The sequence below is a fragment of the Drosophila erecta genome, unplaced genomic scaffold, assembly GCF_003286155.1.
Source record: "Drosophila erecta strain 14021-0224.00,06,07 unplaced genomic scaffold, DereRS2 tig00000305-arrow-arrow-pilon, whole genome shotgun sequence".
Lineage (NCBI taxonomy): Eukaryota > Metazoa > Arthropoda > Insecta > Diptera > Drosophilidae > Drosophila > Drosophila erecta.
In genome coordinates, this window is record NW_020825220.1 from 14,603 (window position 1) to 33,390 (window position 18,788).

The window sequence follows — 18,788 nt, forward strand, 5'->3', positions numbered from 1 at the left end:
CGCGAAATTCAAAAGACAAAAAGGCGGAAGGGAGATATTTGCCAAACTAATATATTCTTACCGACCCTATATTCTTTATCAGGACCAATACCCGAGACGATCGTGCGCGGTTCGTCCGCATAAAAGTCGAGATCTCGGAAACTATAAAAGAAGTATGTTGAGATTAGACATGCAGACTCTAGTGCCGCCTGGGCTGTGGGCAATCTAATGCCCACAAACTTCCCAAACTTTTGAAAATATCATGTTCGCAATAGCCCAAAAATGGGAATCTAATAGCCTGAAACCATCACATAAAGACTTTGTCTATCCGTAATAACGTTGATGTAGGGTCCATGGAAAATAAATCTGCCCCTATCTTTAAACGAATTTGCTTTAAAAAATATATTTCCCGCGATAGAGCTCCACAAATACTCCGGGTCTCCTAGGGGATTTTTAGGCGTTTTCATCGAACAAACTATGGTAAGTACTTGTACATATTCTGCAAATAATATATCTGATTATGGTGATAATGATTTGGTAGCACTTTAAAATTTCATCTATTTTAACATTTAACAAGATAGAATGCTAAGTCTAGTTCCCCGACTATCAGATACCCGTTACTCAGCTAGTGGAATTGCAAACGAGAAATTTAAACATTTTCTGGAATAACGGTAGAAACTGCGGAAAAAAATTATAAAATGAGAAATAAAATTAAAAATTTTTCAAAAGTGTGAGCTTGACAGTTTCGGGCGTGGCAAAAAGTTTTTTGACAAATCGATACAAATTTACAAGACTAACAAAAAAAAAAGGAAAATTTTATAACATTTTTCAAAAGTGTGGGCGCGGCAGTTTTGGGCAGTTTTTGGGCTTTAGAGTGGGCGTAGCAATAAGAGTTTTGGCAAATCTGTAGAAATTTACTAATAAACAATTCAAAAAATATGAAAACATTTTTTAAAAGGGTGGGCGCGGCAGTTTAGGACGGTTTGTGGGCGTTAGAGTGGGCTTGGCAACTTCATTTAACAAACTTGCGCTGCGTCTATGTTTGGAAGATCTATGTTTCCTGAGATCAAGGCGTTCATACTATCAGACGGACATGACCAGTTGGACTAGGGTATTGATCCTGGCCAAGAATATATATACTTTATGTGGTCGGAAACGTTTCCCTTTGTCAGTTGCATACTTTTCAACGAATCCACTATACTCCTTTACTCTATGAATAACGGGTATAAACTGTTGCCAATTTTGTTCTAAATTTCCCTATGATTTGGGTAAAGTTGGTGGGAGTTCTATCTGTACGAAAACAAGTTACATATATTTAATTATTATTATATATTATAATTATTATAATTATTATTATTATAATTATTATTATTATAATAATTAATAATAATATAAATAATAATATAATTATTATAATTATAATTATTAAAATAAGAATTCTTTAAAAATAACCCCTTTTATATCCTTGCAGATTGTATATTGATTTCATATATTGATTGATTTCAGAAGTTTGCCACACACTAAGGGAAATGGTTTATATACAGAGGTGGTCAAAAGTATTTACACAACGTGCTTTTTTTTCAATTGTCAACTTTGATCGCTTATTGCTGCTGCTTTTGTACTCAGAAACGAACATAACGACATATTTGTCGTGCTTCTACATCTATACAGAAGCAAACGAAAGAAGTGTAAAAAATAACTGTTCATGGGCTAAAAATAGAAGCATTGAACTGATGCTTGTCTGTTGTCAGAAGTATTTACACACAATTTTTACACGTCAAAATTATTTACACATTGCAAATTGAAGATTAGTCTTTGATTTGCATTGAGTAAGTGAAGTTCTAGTTGATGTTGATCGCTTAATTGGAACTTAAACTAACTATTAACAGTTAAATTAATAGATTAAACTAAGCATTTAATTTGTAAAATGGCAAAAACAAAGGAGCTATCAGTTGATCATCGAGCCGAGATTGTCACTAAATTTCAGGCTGATACTTCTGCATCCAAATTAGCTGAGTTGTACAAAATATCACGTAAAACTGTGTACAATTTAGTTAAAAAAAAAGGACACACTGGGAAATTTGGAAAATAAAAAGAGAACTGCCCGAAAAGTTGCAATGAACCCAAGAGACTGCAGACACATTATAGGAGTTGTACTAAGTAATCCCACCATAAGTACCGTTAAAATTGCTGCAGCTTCGAAAAATTTAATTGAAAAACATATTAGCGATAGTACACTGCGTCGCAGAATGAAGGAAGTTGACATCAACACCTATGTTGTTCGTGCAGTAGTTGATATTACCCCAAGAAACAAGGAAAAACGTCTCACATTTGCCTTGGAGTATAAAGAGAAGCCTCTCGAGTTCTGCTTTGATGTTTTATGGACTGATGAAGTTGCGTTTCAGTTTCAGGGATCATTTAGCAAGCAATTTATGCATCTCCCAAAACAACTAAAGGGTAATGCCGTCCAGCCAATCAATCGGTTTGGTGGTGGCACGGTGATGTTCTGGGGCTGTTTAAGCTACTATGGATTTGGAGACATGGTACCGATAGAGGGTACACTAAATCAAACAGGATACCTTTATATCTTAAGTGAGCACGCATTAACCTCAGGAAATAGATTATTCTCCACGAATGACTGGATCTTGCAGCAGGACAATGCTCCATGCCACAAGACCGAGTACCAACCAAGTTCTTGAAAGTCATAAATCAGGCGGTACTTCCATGGCCCGCACAAAGCCCCGATCTGAACATTATCGAAAATGTCTGGGCTTATGTTAAGAGTCAGAGGACATTTGAAAGAGATCGCCAGCGCGATGAAACTATAGCCGAAATAACGGAAATTTGGTCAAAATTACCTCTTGAGTTTGCGCACAACTTAGTCCGGTCAATACCAGCAAGGCTCCAAGCAGTCATTGATGCCAAAGGCGGATTAACTAGATATTAGTTGGCTTAACATAATCACATATTAAAATAATATAAAATATTTCGTTTAAATTCAATAAAAAACGCAAAAATCAATTAAAAAAGCTGTGTGTAAATAATTTTGACGTGTAAAAATTGTGTGTAAATACTTCTGACAACAGACAAGCATCAGTTCAATGCTTCTATTTTTAGCCCATCAACAGTTATTTTTTACACGTTGTGTAAATACTTTTGACCACCTCTGTAATTAAGAAATTATATATGCTTAGAAATTACAACCTCCAAAATGTACTAAAAGTTACCGAAAGCTACTATTGTACATAGTTAGTTGAAAACTCTGAAACGGTGAAATCGGACCAGTACATCATACATATATGGATTACACTTTGATCGTGCCCGAGGACACAACGTGATGATGGTTGGGAAGTCCGGCGAAAAGATGTTTAATATCAATGAACCGGAAAGATTTATTTACTATGCCCACGATTTGCAAAAAAAAATAATGTTTTGAAAGTCATAGCTTTTAATGGAAAATGCAAGCAAAAGTTTGCCCATGCGTAGTAATGTTATGAAAAGGCATATCTTTTTATGGAACATGCAAGCTCAAGTCTGCCACTGCGTACAAGACTGAACTCAAAAATGATTTTCTTCAGTTTTAAGAGACGTTGGAGCTATACCAACATTTCAAACAGTGAACTTAGGCCAAAACGTCGAATACCTTCTGGCCCGGAGAAAGAGGACGAAAATTAAGTGTCCGCAAGTGTCCCTTAGCAATTTAAAAAGTCTGGTAGACAATTTAACTAAATGATATTAAATAAGACAGAATGCTATAACCAACCACGATTAATTCGAATATCATGTGTTTTTTGCAGTGTGCAATGTTCAACTTAATATCAGGAAAACTATAAAAGCTTTTCAAATACATTTTTTCCCCTTAAAAGAATATATAATTTCACACGAAAATTAATAGAAGATAGGATACTAACTTTATTAATAACATTTTAAATTAATGTAAACAAACATAACATACCAAATTCACTATTTTTTTGCGACAGCCGATTAGCACAGTCACTTGAAAACTTAAAATAACAAAAGAAAATGGGTTCAAACTTCATACAAATTGTTTTTTATAAAATATATTAATTTAAATATTTTTAACCTATTTTGAAAACAAATTAATTATGTGTTGAGCCTCCACGGTTAAGTATGACTTCGTACATCCGCTGAGGTCATATAATCATATAATTTTTGTATATAATTGAGTGAAACAACTTGCCAGGACCTTTTTATTCCTTCAAGGAGTTCTGCTTCAGTTGAATACTGCCTGCCGGACTCGTAGTACACCTTTCGTGCCAGCCATCCCCAAACATTTTCTATAATGTTTAGGTCGGGAGAGTATAGCGGCCAAGTCAGTAATTCCACGTTTTGACCATCAATCCAGGACTTTACAATCCTGGCTGTGTGGATAGCTGCGTTATCCTGCTGGAACTTCCATTTCAAGGGTCCAAAAATATCCTTGATTGCAGGGAATGCCGTATTCAGTACACCTTTGTACGCAATGGCATTCATACGGCTGTTAAGAAACTGCAGTTCTATAGTGCCAAAGTATGTTATAGCTCCCCACACCCGCACGGCTGTGCAATCGAAGTATGCTCTTCCTTTCTGAGACCATGAAAGTAGTGGGCATAGCCGTCCGGACCCTCCACATTAAACTTTTTTTCAACTGAAAATACTACACGCCATTCACTCCTTAGTCCAGGTCATATTTGATCGACAGAAATTAAGTGGTTGCATCTTTCTAAGTTAGTTTAGAGGTGGTTTTTTTTTAATTTTAGATGCTTTATATGTTCAGCATTTGAAATAACTCTTTGCACAGTCCGAACGCACGCTTTAACACCAGTTTTTTCCTTTTTTAATATAACTTTACGGCTGCGCTTAATATTTTATGATATTTGAAGAATAGAGTGCCCGAGTTACCACATCAACAGTCTCGACGTCTACTTCCCCGCCCCCTAAACCTCCACGCCAGAACTGTTAGTTCGTCGCCCTCTTAAGTTGCAACGTAGTGTAACATTGTGGGCGGAAACAGCTCAGCAAAACGGAGGCATTCATCAAATCCGCTGCTGGCCCTGGCTCAGATTCATAACAACCAAACATGAATATATAATATCATTCTTCTGTACAGTTCTCAGTCTGAGTTTGACGAGCGACTGAACCACATCTATTGTTCAAATAAATAACTAAAGAACAAGAATCAAAACCATCTTATAAATATATTGGATTGGAGTGCAAAACACTAATACTTAGACCAAACGGACTAGAAGGAATTAGTCAGAAGAGACCACCCTGACTATAACTGGCGCAGTCGGAAACCGGACCAAATGAAGCTCCAATACATTATCGTTATATACAAGTGAGTAGAGTGAGAGAAATAATAATGCCAACACTTACACAGAATAAAAAAATCAAATACAAAAAGAAATATAAAAAATATATATTATAATAGAATAAAATAATTTTTTTAAATACATACACACGTTGTGATGCAATAATATAAAGTAAAAAAAAATAATAATACATAACTAATGAGAGATTTTTTTTTTGTTTGACCAAGTAAATTCAAATCCATAATGTTTTAGCCACGTAGGAAATTCAATTAGAACGAATACATTGGCTGAAATATTCAACAAGTGTCTGGTTACATAAAAGTTCAAAGAGAACGATTATAATAACCAGAATAAATAAAAGCACAAAAATCCAAGTGGAACAAAAACGGCACTTATGTGGTAAATCAATGCTTCTACAGTGCATAGTTGAGGCTCTCATACGTGAGCTTGGTGAAGTGAACCGCGTCAAACGGTGTGTAAGATCGACTCAAACGGCTTGCTGACGGCCAAGTTCGAGTTCGAGTACAGCTCAATAGCGACGATTTACTGGCGTGTCTAGCTGTTGGGCTGATGTCGAACAAGTTGCGCTTATTGTTCAAAGCGAACAATTGGTTCAGCGCACTCGTGGCGTGGTTGGCTCTCTCCATACCAATATGTTGTTGCAGATTGATTTAGCTGGCGGCTTTTATTCAGGTCGAATGAGCATGCCTGGTTGATCAAATTAACAACAACCAACATATACACAAAATATAATAGATGCCAAAAAAAAAAAAGAAATAAAAAAAAAACATTTTAAAAAAAGAAATATATAATATAATATATATAAAAAAAATATATGTATCTCTCTCTCTCAGTACACATATATACATATAAATACAAGTATACTTATATTCATGCATATATAATTACAGTTAACACAAGGACTGTTTATCCATCAACAACAATAAAATACCCAACAACCAACATCGAATTAATTTACACACATTAATTAAGTACACATAAATACAACACACATACAAGATTTAATTAATATATCTAAGATCTAAACACACACTCTTAAACAAGTCTTCAAGGATTTCTCTAGAGTAAATGTCTAAGATTGCCAAAGTAGAGAAACTTATTCCCGCTACTAGAAGTACACGGGTGCTACTTCTTCTTTCATTAATTCTGACCTCATTGAGGAATATAACCAAGAGACGCTAGAAACACCAATTTTAATCACCACAGCCTTAGGCTCCCACAAAATAAATAAAATGACCAAAGTTAACCTATTCACGGAATACAACTGCAACGATACTTTTCTATTATTAATTTTCAAATTTCATAACCTTATAGGAATGAATACATTGGATAAAATCCTAGGGACAACAAACATACCATGTAAGACATTAACTACACCCAATTTCACTATTAAATTACTTCAACAAGAAAAACGGAAAGCAGAATTATTCAGCAAAGACTATGGTAATATAGACTCCGACACCAAGATAAGGACAAACAATAACTTACGATTAGAACACCTAAGCTGTACCGGTACACAAAAGACCCTTCAGAAAAGACAGAAATAAAGGACCAAATTAATAAACTTCTAGAGCAAGACATAATTAGACACAGCCATTCACCCTGGAGCGCTCCAGTTTTCCTAGTTCCCAAGAAACTGGATGCCTCAAACCAAAAGAAGTGGAGACTAGTTGTAGATTTCAGGCAGTTAAATGACAAAACAGTCAAAGATAGATACCCAATGCCACAAATTAACGAAATCTTAGATAAACTAGGTAGAGCCCAGTATTTTTCGTCCCTAGACTAAGCAAATGGTTATCACCAAATTGAAGTAGAACCTATCGATAGAACAAAGACAGCTTTTTCTGCTGTAGGCGGACATTTCGAGTTTATCCGAATGCCATTCGGCTTATCCAACTTATAGGGAACTATAGGGAATGATAGACCAATAGAATACGCTAGCAGAACATTGTCAGAATCCGAAACACATTATGCCACCATAAAAAAAAAACTACTGACAATAGTATGGTCATTAAAGTATTTTCGACCATACTTATTTGAATCGACGAAACCCTTAATCACATCAAGCGACATGTATACTGCCCATGTTTGAAAGAGAAAACAACCCAGTTTATAAATAGATATGACATTTGTCAAACCCTCAAATATGACACACAACCACAAAAATTAATATTTCAACTAACGGATACACCAAACAAACCGCTAGGCATTTTAACAGCATTGGACAAATTTTCGAAATTCTAGCCCTCAGCGAATTCTCGGAACTCGAATTCTCACACCATTCCATCTCGAAATTCCATTAATATTACTAAGCACGTGATGTTTTATTTCAAGACCCATGGCATCCCTAAGACAATAGTTTGCGATCAAGGCCTCGAATTCGAGGGAATTCTTTTCAAAGAACTCTGCAACCAATACGGAATAACCTTACACATAACTTCTTTTCAACAGTCCAGTAGCAATGCCCCAGTAGAAAGGCTACATTCATCTCTGACAGAAATCTATAGGATAATTTTCGATTCAATTTTAGCGGAAACCCTTATAACATATAATAACGCCATCCATTCAACCACAAAATTAACGCCACATGAAGTTTTTACAGGACGAACCCACATTTTCGAACAGGCCTACAAGGCTGATAGCCAGCAAACCTACTTGAGAGAAATGGACACTTTTAGAACCAAACTGTATGCAGATGTCAAAGAAGATTTTGAGAAACAAAAATTAAGTAAAATTCACAAACTAATTGCGGACAGAGTAGTACCAAAACCGGTACAGGAGGGAGACACTTTTCAGAAAGGAAAATAGAAGGAATAAACTAACGCCTAGATTTACCAAACATAAAATAGTGATAACGGAGTGACAACTATAAAACAGAAATTACACAAATCTAAAAATTAAGAGAATTACTAGACGAGACAATATATAATATAAAAACTATAAAAATAAATAATATCATCATTACAGATTATACATGATATCAGCTCAACTGCTCTATGTTCAACATGTTAAGGAAAATACCCCCCTAGCAGAAATAAAACTGGGAGAAGCAAGGAGCACCCCTACAAAGGAAAATAGAACAAATTCAGTCCTTGACCCCGAACCAAAGAAAAAAAAGAGGGTTAATCGACGGTCTGGGTAGTGTTATTAAGAATGTAACTGGGAACATGGATGCGAAAGACGCATGGACAATAGACACTAAATTTAAAAGAGTTTTTGAAAATGAAGAAAGTATTAACAAAAACCTGTGGCAACAGATAACTAACACCAATGACATAATTGTAAATTTGAACAATATGTCTATCCATTTCAACAAAGAACAGGAAAAAATTGAGGAATACATAAACAACTTTAAAAATGGTATATCTAAATAATTAAGACTAGAAGATAGGAAAATTAAAAACCTACAAATACTAAATATAATAAGTAATAATATAGACATTTTACAGACCCACATGCAAGAAATAGCTGAAAGCATGTTGTTGGCTAAATTACAAATTTCATTTTGCCCACAGAAGAACTAAGAGATATAGCACAAATCTTTAAATATCAAAATTTTTCGATCAGTTCAGAAGAGCATATTTACAGACTACTCAACATAGAGACAGAATCCAATCAAACACAAATCATTTTTCACATACAAATTCCTATATTTGATAAACACACTTACACACTCTCAAACCTAATTAAACTACCAATTAATGGCACTAAATTTCTCACTCTACCAAGTATATATTATATGATAAAAGATTTGACTATATGATAAGTTTTGAAGAAAAATGCCCGAAGATACACGGCACATACATCTGCGACCCGAGAACAGCGGAAAACAATATGGATAACAAGGAATGCGTAAAGCAAATTATACAGGAAATGAACTCTGTATGCGAAGTCCAAAAAATGGGCACAAACGAAACAGTGGTGGAACCGGAGCAACAATGGATGATAACGATCAGGAAAAACCAAACAAGAGTTGAACCAAGTTGCGGAGAACCATTCCTCATTGAAGGAACCACGATCATAAACCACATAAATTGTTCAATAGTTTTGGAAGGAACCAGGTACGATGACACCGAATTGTTTTATAAGGCAAAGATCAAATTATCATTGCCAACGACAAAGAGCATTTCGATAAATACAACAATAAAATATCAAAGCCTAAGCAAAATGGCATTACACCTTCAAGAAAATAAGGCCAAGATTCTTCAAGTCAAGGATTCTACGGTCGATCTTCGATTCCTGACATATGCATCGAGTGTCATCCTGATTATTTTATACTTCATTCTAAGGGGGGAGGAGTTACCACGTCAACAGTCTCGACGTCTACTCCCCCGCCCCCTAAACCTCCACGCCAGAACTGTTAGCGCGTCCGCCCTCTTAAGTTGCAACATAGTGTAACATTGTGGGCGGAAACAGCTCAGCAAAACGGAGGCATTCACCAAATCCGCTGGGTCAGCAGATTCATAACAACCAAACATGAATATATAATATCATTCTTCTGTACAGTTCTCAGTCTGAGTTTGACGAGCGACTGAACCACATCTATTGTTCAAATAAATACCTAAAAAACAAGAATCAAACCATCTTATAAATATATTGGATTGGAGTGCAATACACTAATACTTAGACCAAACGGACTAGAAGGAATTAGTCAGAAGAGACCACCCTGACCTATAACTCCCGCACTCCGTGTAAGCCATTATCTTGCCTTTTTCAGACCTGTTTAACGCTTTCCCTTTGCCCATTATTACTTTATTTTATTGATAACTAGTCCCAATAAATAAATAATAAACGTAAACACCCAATCAAGGCAGCTTACACGCAAAAAGTGACATGAAAGCGAAAATGTGCTAATCGGCTGTCGCAAAAAACATGCATACATTTTTGTCGCACTTCAAAGAAAAAAGCAAAGCAAACTAAAGGTACACTTCCAGAGCTCACAGTTATACTTAGAATGAGCGAAAATTATACAGAATAATAGGAAAAATATAATACGCATGAAAAATATTCAGAGTAGGGAGGTTTTTTCCTTTAAACTGATAGGTTAGAATGTGCTAATCGGTTGTCGCGCAGTGTATTACGTGCTCTAACATTCCGCCGTCTTCTGAATTTCCAGAATATGTAAATCATTTGTGCGCTATCCAATCCGTCTCAAATAAGCTGCCCGATAGGGACCAATTAGTAGTTCTAGGAGATTTTGATATACTTGCACTACTTTGATGACGGCTTGCTCAATATATCGTTCTCGAAAGTAAATTACATTCGAAACTCTCTTGATCGATTATTATATCTATTTCTTGTAATAAGTCCTGATAGTGTGTTTCTGTTCAAAACTTATCATCCAACTTTTGAGGTGACAATCAACACATGTACCAAAGACATTAGAATAAGAAGATGCGTAAAGCCATACGATTTTGTTGTGCTGGCTGTAGAGCTTGTTCAAGAGCCACAGAGAGAGCGCTCTAGAGCCAGCAGCTGTCTTGTACGCGAAAGTCGACCACGGTATGTGTGCACACGTATGCTCATGTATTGTAAATTTGACAAAAATATGCCCTTCACTTCAGAAGATTATGGATTTTCAATCTACAATCTACGTGTATTTTATTTGTAATTGATTGCCACCATGTAAAAAACTCTAATTCTGCATTGCCCTAACATGATAAATATTTAAATAACTCGTTGGAATAGTAATAGGTGAATAAATATACATAATAATACCTAATTAATTTCATAGATTACTTTATACCACAAAATATGTCGTTAGAGTATTCATATATTATATTATGTATTATATTATATATATATGAAGTTATTGAAGTTATTGACTCTAAGGTGCGCTCGTCCTGCCTCAAGAATTCAATTTTGCAATAAACAGGTTGGATATAAAGGTTTTTAACTATTTAGTATATTTATTAGTACAAATTACTAGTATCAAAGTAAATAAATATATGTATTTTCAGTATTTGAAATGCAACTATTATTTAGTTGAATGATTTTGTTATATTCTAATTTGATATTTTGAAAAACCGCGCAATTTTGGGTGGGTAGGAAAGCTCGCGAAATTTGTTTCTTCTTTTAGTTCCTCTTAATTCGTTTGCTTAAAGCTGACAAATACATAGAGCTCCTCGTTTGCTACTATTTTTCCAAATTTTAATAATATAACGGCATTTATATTCAATAAAAGTTGATTTTTGCTGATTTAGTAAAGCACAATAATATAAGTACGATAAGTAATTGTTCTAAGTAGTGCAAAATAAAGGATTTTGTATAATTATTCAAAATAAAGGCTTATGTAACGAATATTAAAATAACATAGTCACGGCATCAATTTTTAAATAATTTTTTATTAGATCATATTACAACGAAATTGACCAAAACATTAATCAAATTCGTATCTTAAATTTATATGTTTATGCTCTCAATTTTACGCGAGCGGTGAGAGAGCGATTACTGCCGCCACCAAAAAAGTGTCTGCATAGTGCAAAACCAATGTATAGCCGTTACGCATCTTTTTATTCTACTGTCTTTGCATTTACCGTAATAAAAAAAACAGAAGTAAACCAAACGATATTATTATTTTCGCAAGGCTAACTTTCTGAGGAAAACTAATTTTATTTTTGGATTTAATTGGTCCGATCTTTACTCCTGCGAAATAATGGGGGATGCCTTAAATTTTATTATACGGCAATCAATTGATTTTTTAACTCTTGCCTTTTTTAACCTCCTTGCTTTAATAAAGATTTGACACACCTATGTAAAGTACAGACTTTATAGAAAATATAGATACTGGCTCTCAATATATCTTTTCTAAATATTTAAGTGCTCGGTTAAGATTTTACCGTTCTTAATAATCAGTGTTATCGTATAAATACCGTACACTGTAAGTTCCAGTTCGCATAAGAAAACGTTTCCGACCATATCAGGTATGTATATTCTTGATCAGAATCAATAGCGGAGTCTATCTGGTCATGTCCGTCTGTCCGTATGAACATCTCGATCTTAGGAACTATAAAAGCTAGAAAACTTCCAGAGACATAGACGCAGCGCACTTTTTTTGAACCATTTTGCCGCACCCACTCTGACGCCCATAAACCGACAAATACTGCCACGCCCATACTTTTGAAAAATATTTTGATATTTTTTCATTTGTTTATATATCTTAAAAATTTTAATAGATTTGCAAACAAAAAACTTTTTGCCACGTCCACACGCCGCCCAAAAGTGTCAAACCAAAAACACTAGAATAATATGATGCGTAACGCCATACGATTTTTTTGCACACGATTTTTTCCGGCTGGCTCTAGAAGTGGCTCCAGGCTCTCTCGAATTTTTGTTCAAGAGCCAGAGAGAGAGCGTTCTAGAGCCAGCAGCTCTCTGGTACGCATACAGCGACAGCCGAGCACTGTATGTGTGCACACGTATGCTCATATATTGTAAATTTGACAAAATATGCCCTTCACTTCAGAAGTTTGTGGACTTTCAATCTGTACTCGATTGCCACCAAGTAAAAAAATCTAATTTTGCATTGCCTTAACATGATAATTAATTAAATAAATCATAGAAATAGTAACAGGTGAATACATGTATATAATAATACCGAATTATTTAAATAAATTACTTTATACTAGAAAATATGTCGTTAGAGTATTTAGCTCGCGACGTGGAAAATATATTTGAAGTTAGTGATTCTTGGGTGCGCTGGTCCTGCCTCAAGAATTCAATTTTGCAGTGCACAGGTTGCATATGATGTTTTTTAACTATTTAGTATATTTATTAGTACAAATTACTAGTAAACAAGTAAAAAAAATAATCATACTTCTGTAAATTATCAATTTTCAGTATTTGAAATGCAAATATTATTTTGTTGAATGTTTCTGTTATATTCTAATTTGATATTTGTAAAAACCTCGCAATTTTTGGTGGGTAAAAAAGCGCGCCAAATGTATTCGTTCTTCTTTTAGTTCCTCTTAATTCGTTTGCTTAAAGCTGACAAATACATAGTTCTCCTCGTTTGCTACTGTTTCTCCAAATTATAATAATATAAACGCATTTTTAAATTTAAAAAAATTGATTTTCTGATTTATTAAAGCACAATATGCGATAAAGTGCGATAAGTTACTGTCCCAAGTAGTACAAAATAAAAAAAAAATTTTAGAAGTGTACATATTTTCATAATTTGTCGCGCCTATATTACGTTGTGCTAATACTGATGCTTTTTGATAAAGGTTTGAACTTTTGAATTTAACATTAATTGTTTTATGTAAAAAAATTGGCTATGGCCGACAAAAAAAGATCAAATATCAGTGGGAACAAGTGCAGCCTTCCCCACTGTCAGAAATCTGTGCGCGATCCTGAAAAGGATCCAACAATTTTAATGAAATGGTCGGAAAAGTGACAGTTTACAGAAGATTTTGTGGCGAGCACTGCATCAAGATCATTTTATGCCAAGATCATTTCTCGCCAGATGATATTGGAGTAAAATATCTAAGGAAAGGAACAATTCCAGATCGCAACCAAATTAAATATGAGAGTTGCAAAAATGATGATATAGATTTCAATGCTGTAAGATCGCCTCCACAAAAAAGATTTCGTTCACAGTCCCCTGGTGAAGTTAGTCGTCAGTGCCATAAAAACACAAAAACATTAAAAATGTTAAAAAAAAATATTTGGCTTATAAAAAATTGTCTGATGAAAGACAAATTCGAATTAGAATGCTGAGAAGAGAAAATTCAAATTTGAAACGAAAGGTAATTAGGTTGGAATCAAAGTCCGAAAAAAACCTACTTTCTCAAATTGAAAAAATTAATTTAACGGGAAATGAAAAAATATTGGCGAAAACGCTTCTTAGAGCTTATTCTAGAGCATATATTACAGTTCCACTTCAACATATACGTTTTTAAGGGACTCGCATAAATTAAATTTTCCCAGTCCATCATCGTTACAAAAGTGGAACAGCATAACAAAATTACAGCCGGGAGACAACGAATGTTTGTACTCAGCCCTTAACGAAACTATTAAAGAAATGAATGAATCTGAATCTGAATGCATATTAACTTGTGATGAAGTAGCAATAAAAAAAAAACCTTACTTACAATGTATCTGTTGATTTAATAGATGGACTAGAGCATTTAATTGATCGCTCTAATAAAATGGGAAGTCACATTTGCGTATCTGTTATTGGGAGTATTTTAAAAAAATGGAAATTTATATTAAATTATTTCGTCCCCGAAACAAATATTAAAGGCGATTGCTTAAAAAAATTATTTATAAAAAAATTAGTATTGTTGAAAGTATTGGTTTCAAAGTGAGGGGTCTAGTTTATGATCAAGGAGGTAACAATAGAAAATGTACCTCACTATTTGAAGTCACCAATGAGAAACCTTACTTTACCTTTAATAATAAAAAATATTATATGTTTTATGACAATCCGCATCTTTTCAAGCCTATAAGGAATAATTTTCTGAAAGCTAATTTTGAAACCCCTGACGGACTTGTTGACTTTGATGTCATCCGAGAGGTATACGAATTAGATCAGAAATCAGTAACGAGAATGACTAAATTAACACGAAGTCACGTTAATCCAACTAGATTTGAGCTTATGCGGGTATGTCTGGCAACTCAGACGCTTAGTCACACTGTTGCAGCGGCAATTAATTGCAATTTCATCGCAATAGTCCCGAAGTTGCAGCCTCAACTGCTGCATTTGTCCAAAAAGTTTACTTTGATTACTTTGATCGCTTGAATAGCAGAGTTTTAACTGACAAAAACCCCATGAAATGTGCGCTTCAACTTAACAACACTGTTTGGAATAAACTGAAGGAAATGCATACCTAAGGAGCGTTAAATACCACGGGAATAGTATATATTGTCTTGATGGTTTGATCCAAACTACTGAAGCTATATTTGGACTCGTCAAAGATATATTTAGGGACCACACGGACCATTTTTTCTTTTTAACTAGAGGAGTTAACCAGGATCCCCTTGAAAATAGATTTGCGTGCGTTCGAGCAAAATGTGGTAACTGTAGAAATCCTTCATTTAACGAATTTAATATAATAATTGCCAAACTAATATCCCTACACATTTTTAAATTTTCACAAAAGTGCAATTGCGAATCAGATGATGATGTTATGTTGCCAATAGAGTTCGATTCAATTATATATCAGCCTTGCGTTGAAAAAAAGGAAATACAGCAAGATTATTCTGTATCATTTTCAGAAATTGTACAAGGCAATGAGAAGTACTTTGACCAAAATATGGATGATTTTTGTGTAATGATGTACCCATTGAATTAACTTTGAGTAGATATTTTGTTGGATATATTGCTAAGAGATCCTGTTGCGATAAATGCAGATCGGTTATTTTAAAAGGAAGCGAGCATTTAACAGCTCCATCTGAGCTTTTCATACATGAGAAAAACTACTCGATAGAATCGGACTTCGGAAAACTAAAGGCACCATCTGATTTTTTTTTTAATATCTGCAAAATACACATTAAAGTTATTAAAAATATTTTTTAAAATAATAAAAAACAACGGTGTATAAAACAATTTATTGTAGAGCAATGCATTAAGTGCACAAATGAAAGTAGCGATTTCCCATTATGGTTTCACTCAAATAATGACTGTTATGTGCATAAAATTGATATTTTAAATTGATATACAAAAAAAGCAAGCAAAACTCTGCATCCTATCTCATAAATGAAAAATTAGTTACGACTAAAAATAAATATATACATAATATATAAATATATAGTACAAAAATTTAATAAAATGAATTTAAAAAAAAGGAGCTAATTATATCGAAAAGCTATAGTTAGAAAACTAGCTTATTTGGGGAACATGGCAATATTTTAATGTTTAACATTTATTATTTCAAGTCGGTTCGAAGGTCAAATAAATATACGACCCTATTACAATTGTAATGGCCTCCCCGTTGTGTTCCCTGGGTACCAAAAATTACATATATTACAGATAATTAATAATAAAAATATATGTAAACGGTAGCTAATTCGAGCGGCGATTTTAACTAAAGAATATTAAAACTTCTTAAAAAAAAATAATAGTCAGGGCATCAATTTTTAAATAATATTTTATTAGCTCATATTACAATGAAATTGACCAAATATTAATCAAATTCGTTGCTTAGATCAAAATTGATTTCGGACCGAAAATCGTCTTCTAGCACAACTACGCACACATGCACACTTTTTTGTTTACTGTTTTCACTCACACAAGCAAGTGAATTCTATTTTTAGATTTTTATGCTCTCAATTTTACGCGAGCCGGAAGAGAGTAATTATTGCCGTCACCAAAAATGTGGCTGCATAGTGCAAAACCAATGTATGGCCGTTACGCATCTTATTATTCATTCTAGGGTCTTTGGTCAAACCCAAACTATTGGAAAATTTTATTTTAAATTTTTTTCCCCAATTTCTCTTATATTCCAAATAATTTAGAAATTTCTTGTTCGCACTTCCACCAACTGAGTAACGTGTATCTTATAGTCGGGGTCTATAGTATTCTCTCTGTTCTCTCACTGTTTATCTTATCTTATCTTTTTAAAAATTGTATCACTCCTCATTTGCAGCACCTTTGTATAATGAAACACTAATTACAACCCCTAACCTTTTGAAGCTTACTTGCTTCGTACTTACTTGCGTGTACTTAAATACGCAGACGATGTTAAATTATGCCGGCAGAATGCCGCGCATTTCTTGCCATTCGGAGTTGCAATCCGATCTATGTATGTATGTTCTTTCAAACTAGATGCCGTGATAACGTAGTAAACTTATATGGCTCCAAGCGTAAAGTTATGACCTTTTATAATAGACTATCCTCATTCCTCTAATTCTCACTCTCTGCCACTCTTAAAGCGATCAGGACTAAATTTTTTAACACATAATTAGATCTTACTAATATTTATATATTTTCTTGTTCCTTTACTGTTTGCTATATCCCGTCTATCTTTTCGCGAATCGAGCCGTACAATACACGGCAGCGCCCCTTGGTTGGTTAGCCGTGGGACACGCTATTGCCTAATAAGATGTTATATGTAGTTCTTGAGAAAAATAGCGGTCGATGTCTTTGCAGTGCATTTGTATGTGTATGCTTATAACTGTGCCGTCGTGCTTGCACTGAGATTGATAAGATAAACAAATTTTTGTTCTTTCTTATTTAAGACACTATTAAAATATTGATCTACGTCAAAAATAAACATTACTGATGTCGGGTTTCATTGCCAACATTAGAGGCACATCAGCTGTGCGATTATCTTTCCCTATCTAAGTTCGTCTCTCTCGCGTTCTATCTAAGCACGTCTCTCTCGCGCTTGCAACGTTGGGTTAGCGATATGCTGTTCGCTCTGCATTTAAGTCGCTCGAATCAATCGCTTTCGTTACTTATGCATATGCGCATCGATGCAAAATCTCTTGGAACAAACAAAAAATAAACCATAATAATTCAAAATCGTTACAAACAAAATCGTCTTTCATGTCGCGGAAAATAGGGAATAAAAAAGCTAGATGAAAATAGCTCGTAGGGAAAGTTATCTTGAAAGCTTCCGATCTTAGTAACGTTTGGGGGTTTACAGGGATCGACACCTAAATCCGCAACGAAGTCTTGTTGATCCTGTTGACACTTTAAGGATATTAGTGGCGAGTCTTGCAAGGAAAGGAGATCACCAGCTCGTCAAAAACTATCCTTGCTATGTCAAAACTGCTTATCAATCCCTTGAAGCTAGTTTGGCGCATGAATGATTTCATTTTGGGTGATTTCAGAGCGGGTGCACAGTGCAGTTTCTGTGCATACAAAAACAACACCAAACAGCACTACAGTCATCTTACAAAATAGAGTAAACAAAACAGAAGAAACTCAAAAGGTTTTATAAATTTATTTTAAATTATGCACAGAACTGAGTTATAATAATAGTTATAATAATATACAAATAGAGATCAAGAATTTATTAAAAACCACGGCTGGTTTTGGCAAAAAATTTCCACCGTTCGCTTAGAAGTCAGAAACCAAATAAGAATCAATATGATCAAAACCAAATATTTAAATTTCTCCTTCGCTCAACTGCGGAAATCAGGATCACCCTGTCCACGTGAAAGTTGAGATCTTTGGAACTATAAAAGCTAATACGCACGTTTGTTTCAGAAGACCACCGCAGACGCTAAAAACTATCACACCCATAACTTGAAAAATGGTTTGAATTTTGTGTATTACTTTATTTGACTTGTCAATTTCTATTGAACTGCCAAAAACATTCAGCCCACGCCTGTAACGACAACGAACCAAAAAAACAATACAAGAAAGAACGCTATATTCGAGTTTCCCGCCTATCAGATTCCCGTTACTCAGCTAGCGGAAGTGCGAAGTTTTCAAATTTTTTTGGCATATTAAATGAAAAAAAATAAAAGATGTTTTAAGTGTGGACGTGGCAGTGAGCATGGCATCATTTAAAAACAAACTTGAGC

General features: G+C 34.4%; 1 protein-coding gene across 3 annotated transcripts in view; it reads right to left on the bottom strand.

Annotated features, from left to right (window-relative positions):
* LOC6542498 (eukaryotic translation initiation factor 4B) overlaps nt 1-18,788 on the bottom strand; it is a 35,190-nt gene that overhangs the window by 12,537 nt on the left and 3,865 nt on the right. Inside the window, exon 3 of one of the 3 annotated variants that reach the window (XM_026983523.1) lies at nt 14,449-14,483. The exons of the other annotated variants lie outside the window; for them this stretch is intronic. Coding sequence (XP_026839324.1) covers nt 14,470-14,483 — 14 coding nt within the window. The 3' untranslated portion in view covers nt 14,449-14,469. Of the gene's footprint in view, nt 1-14,448; nt 14,484-18,788 lie in introns of those variants that run through there. 3 annotated transcript variants of the gene reach the window in all.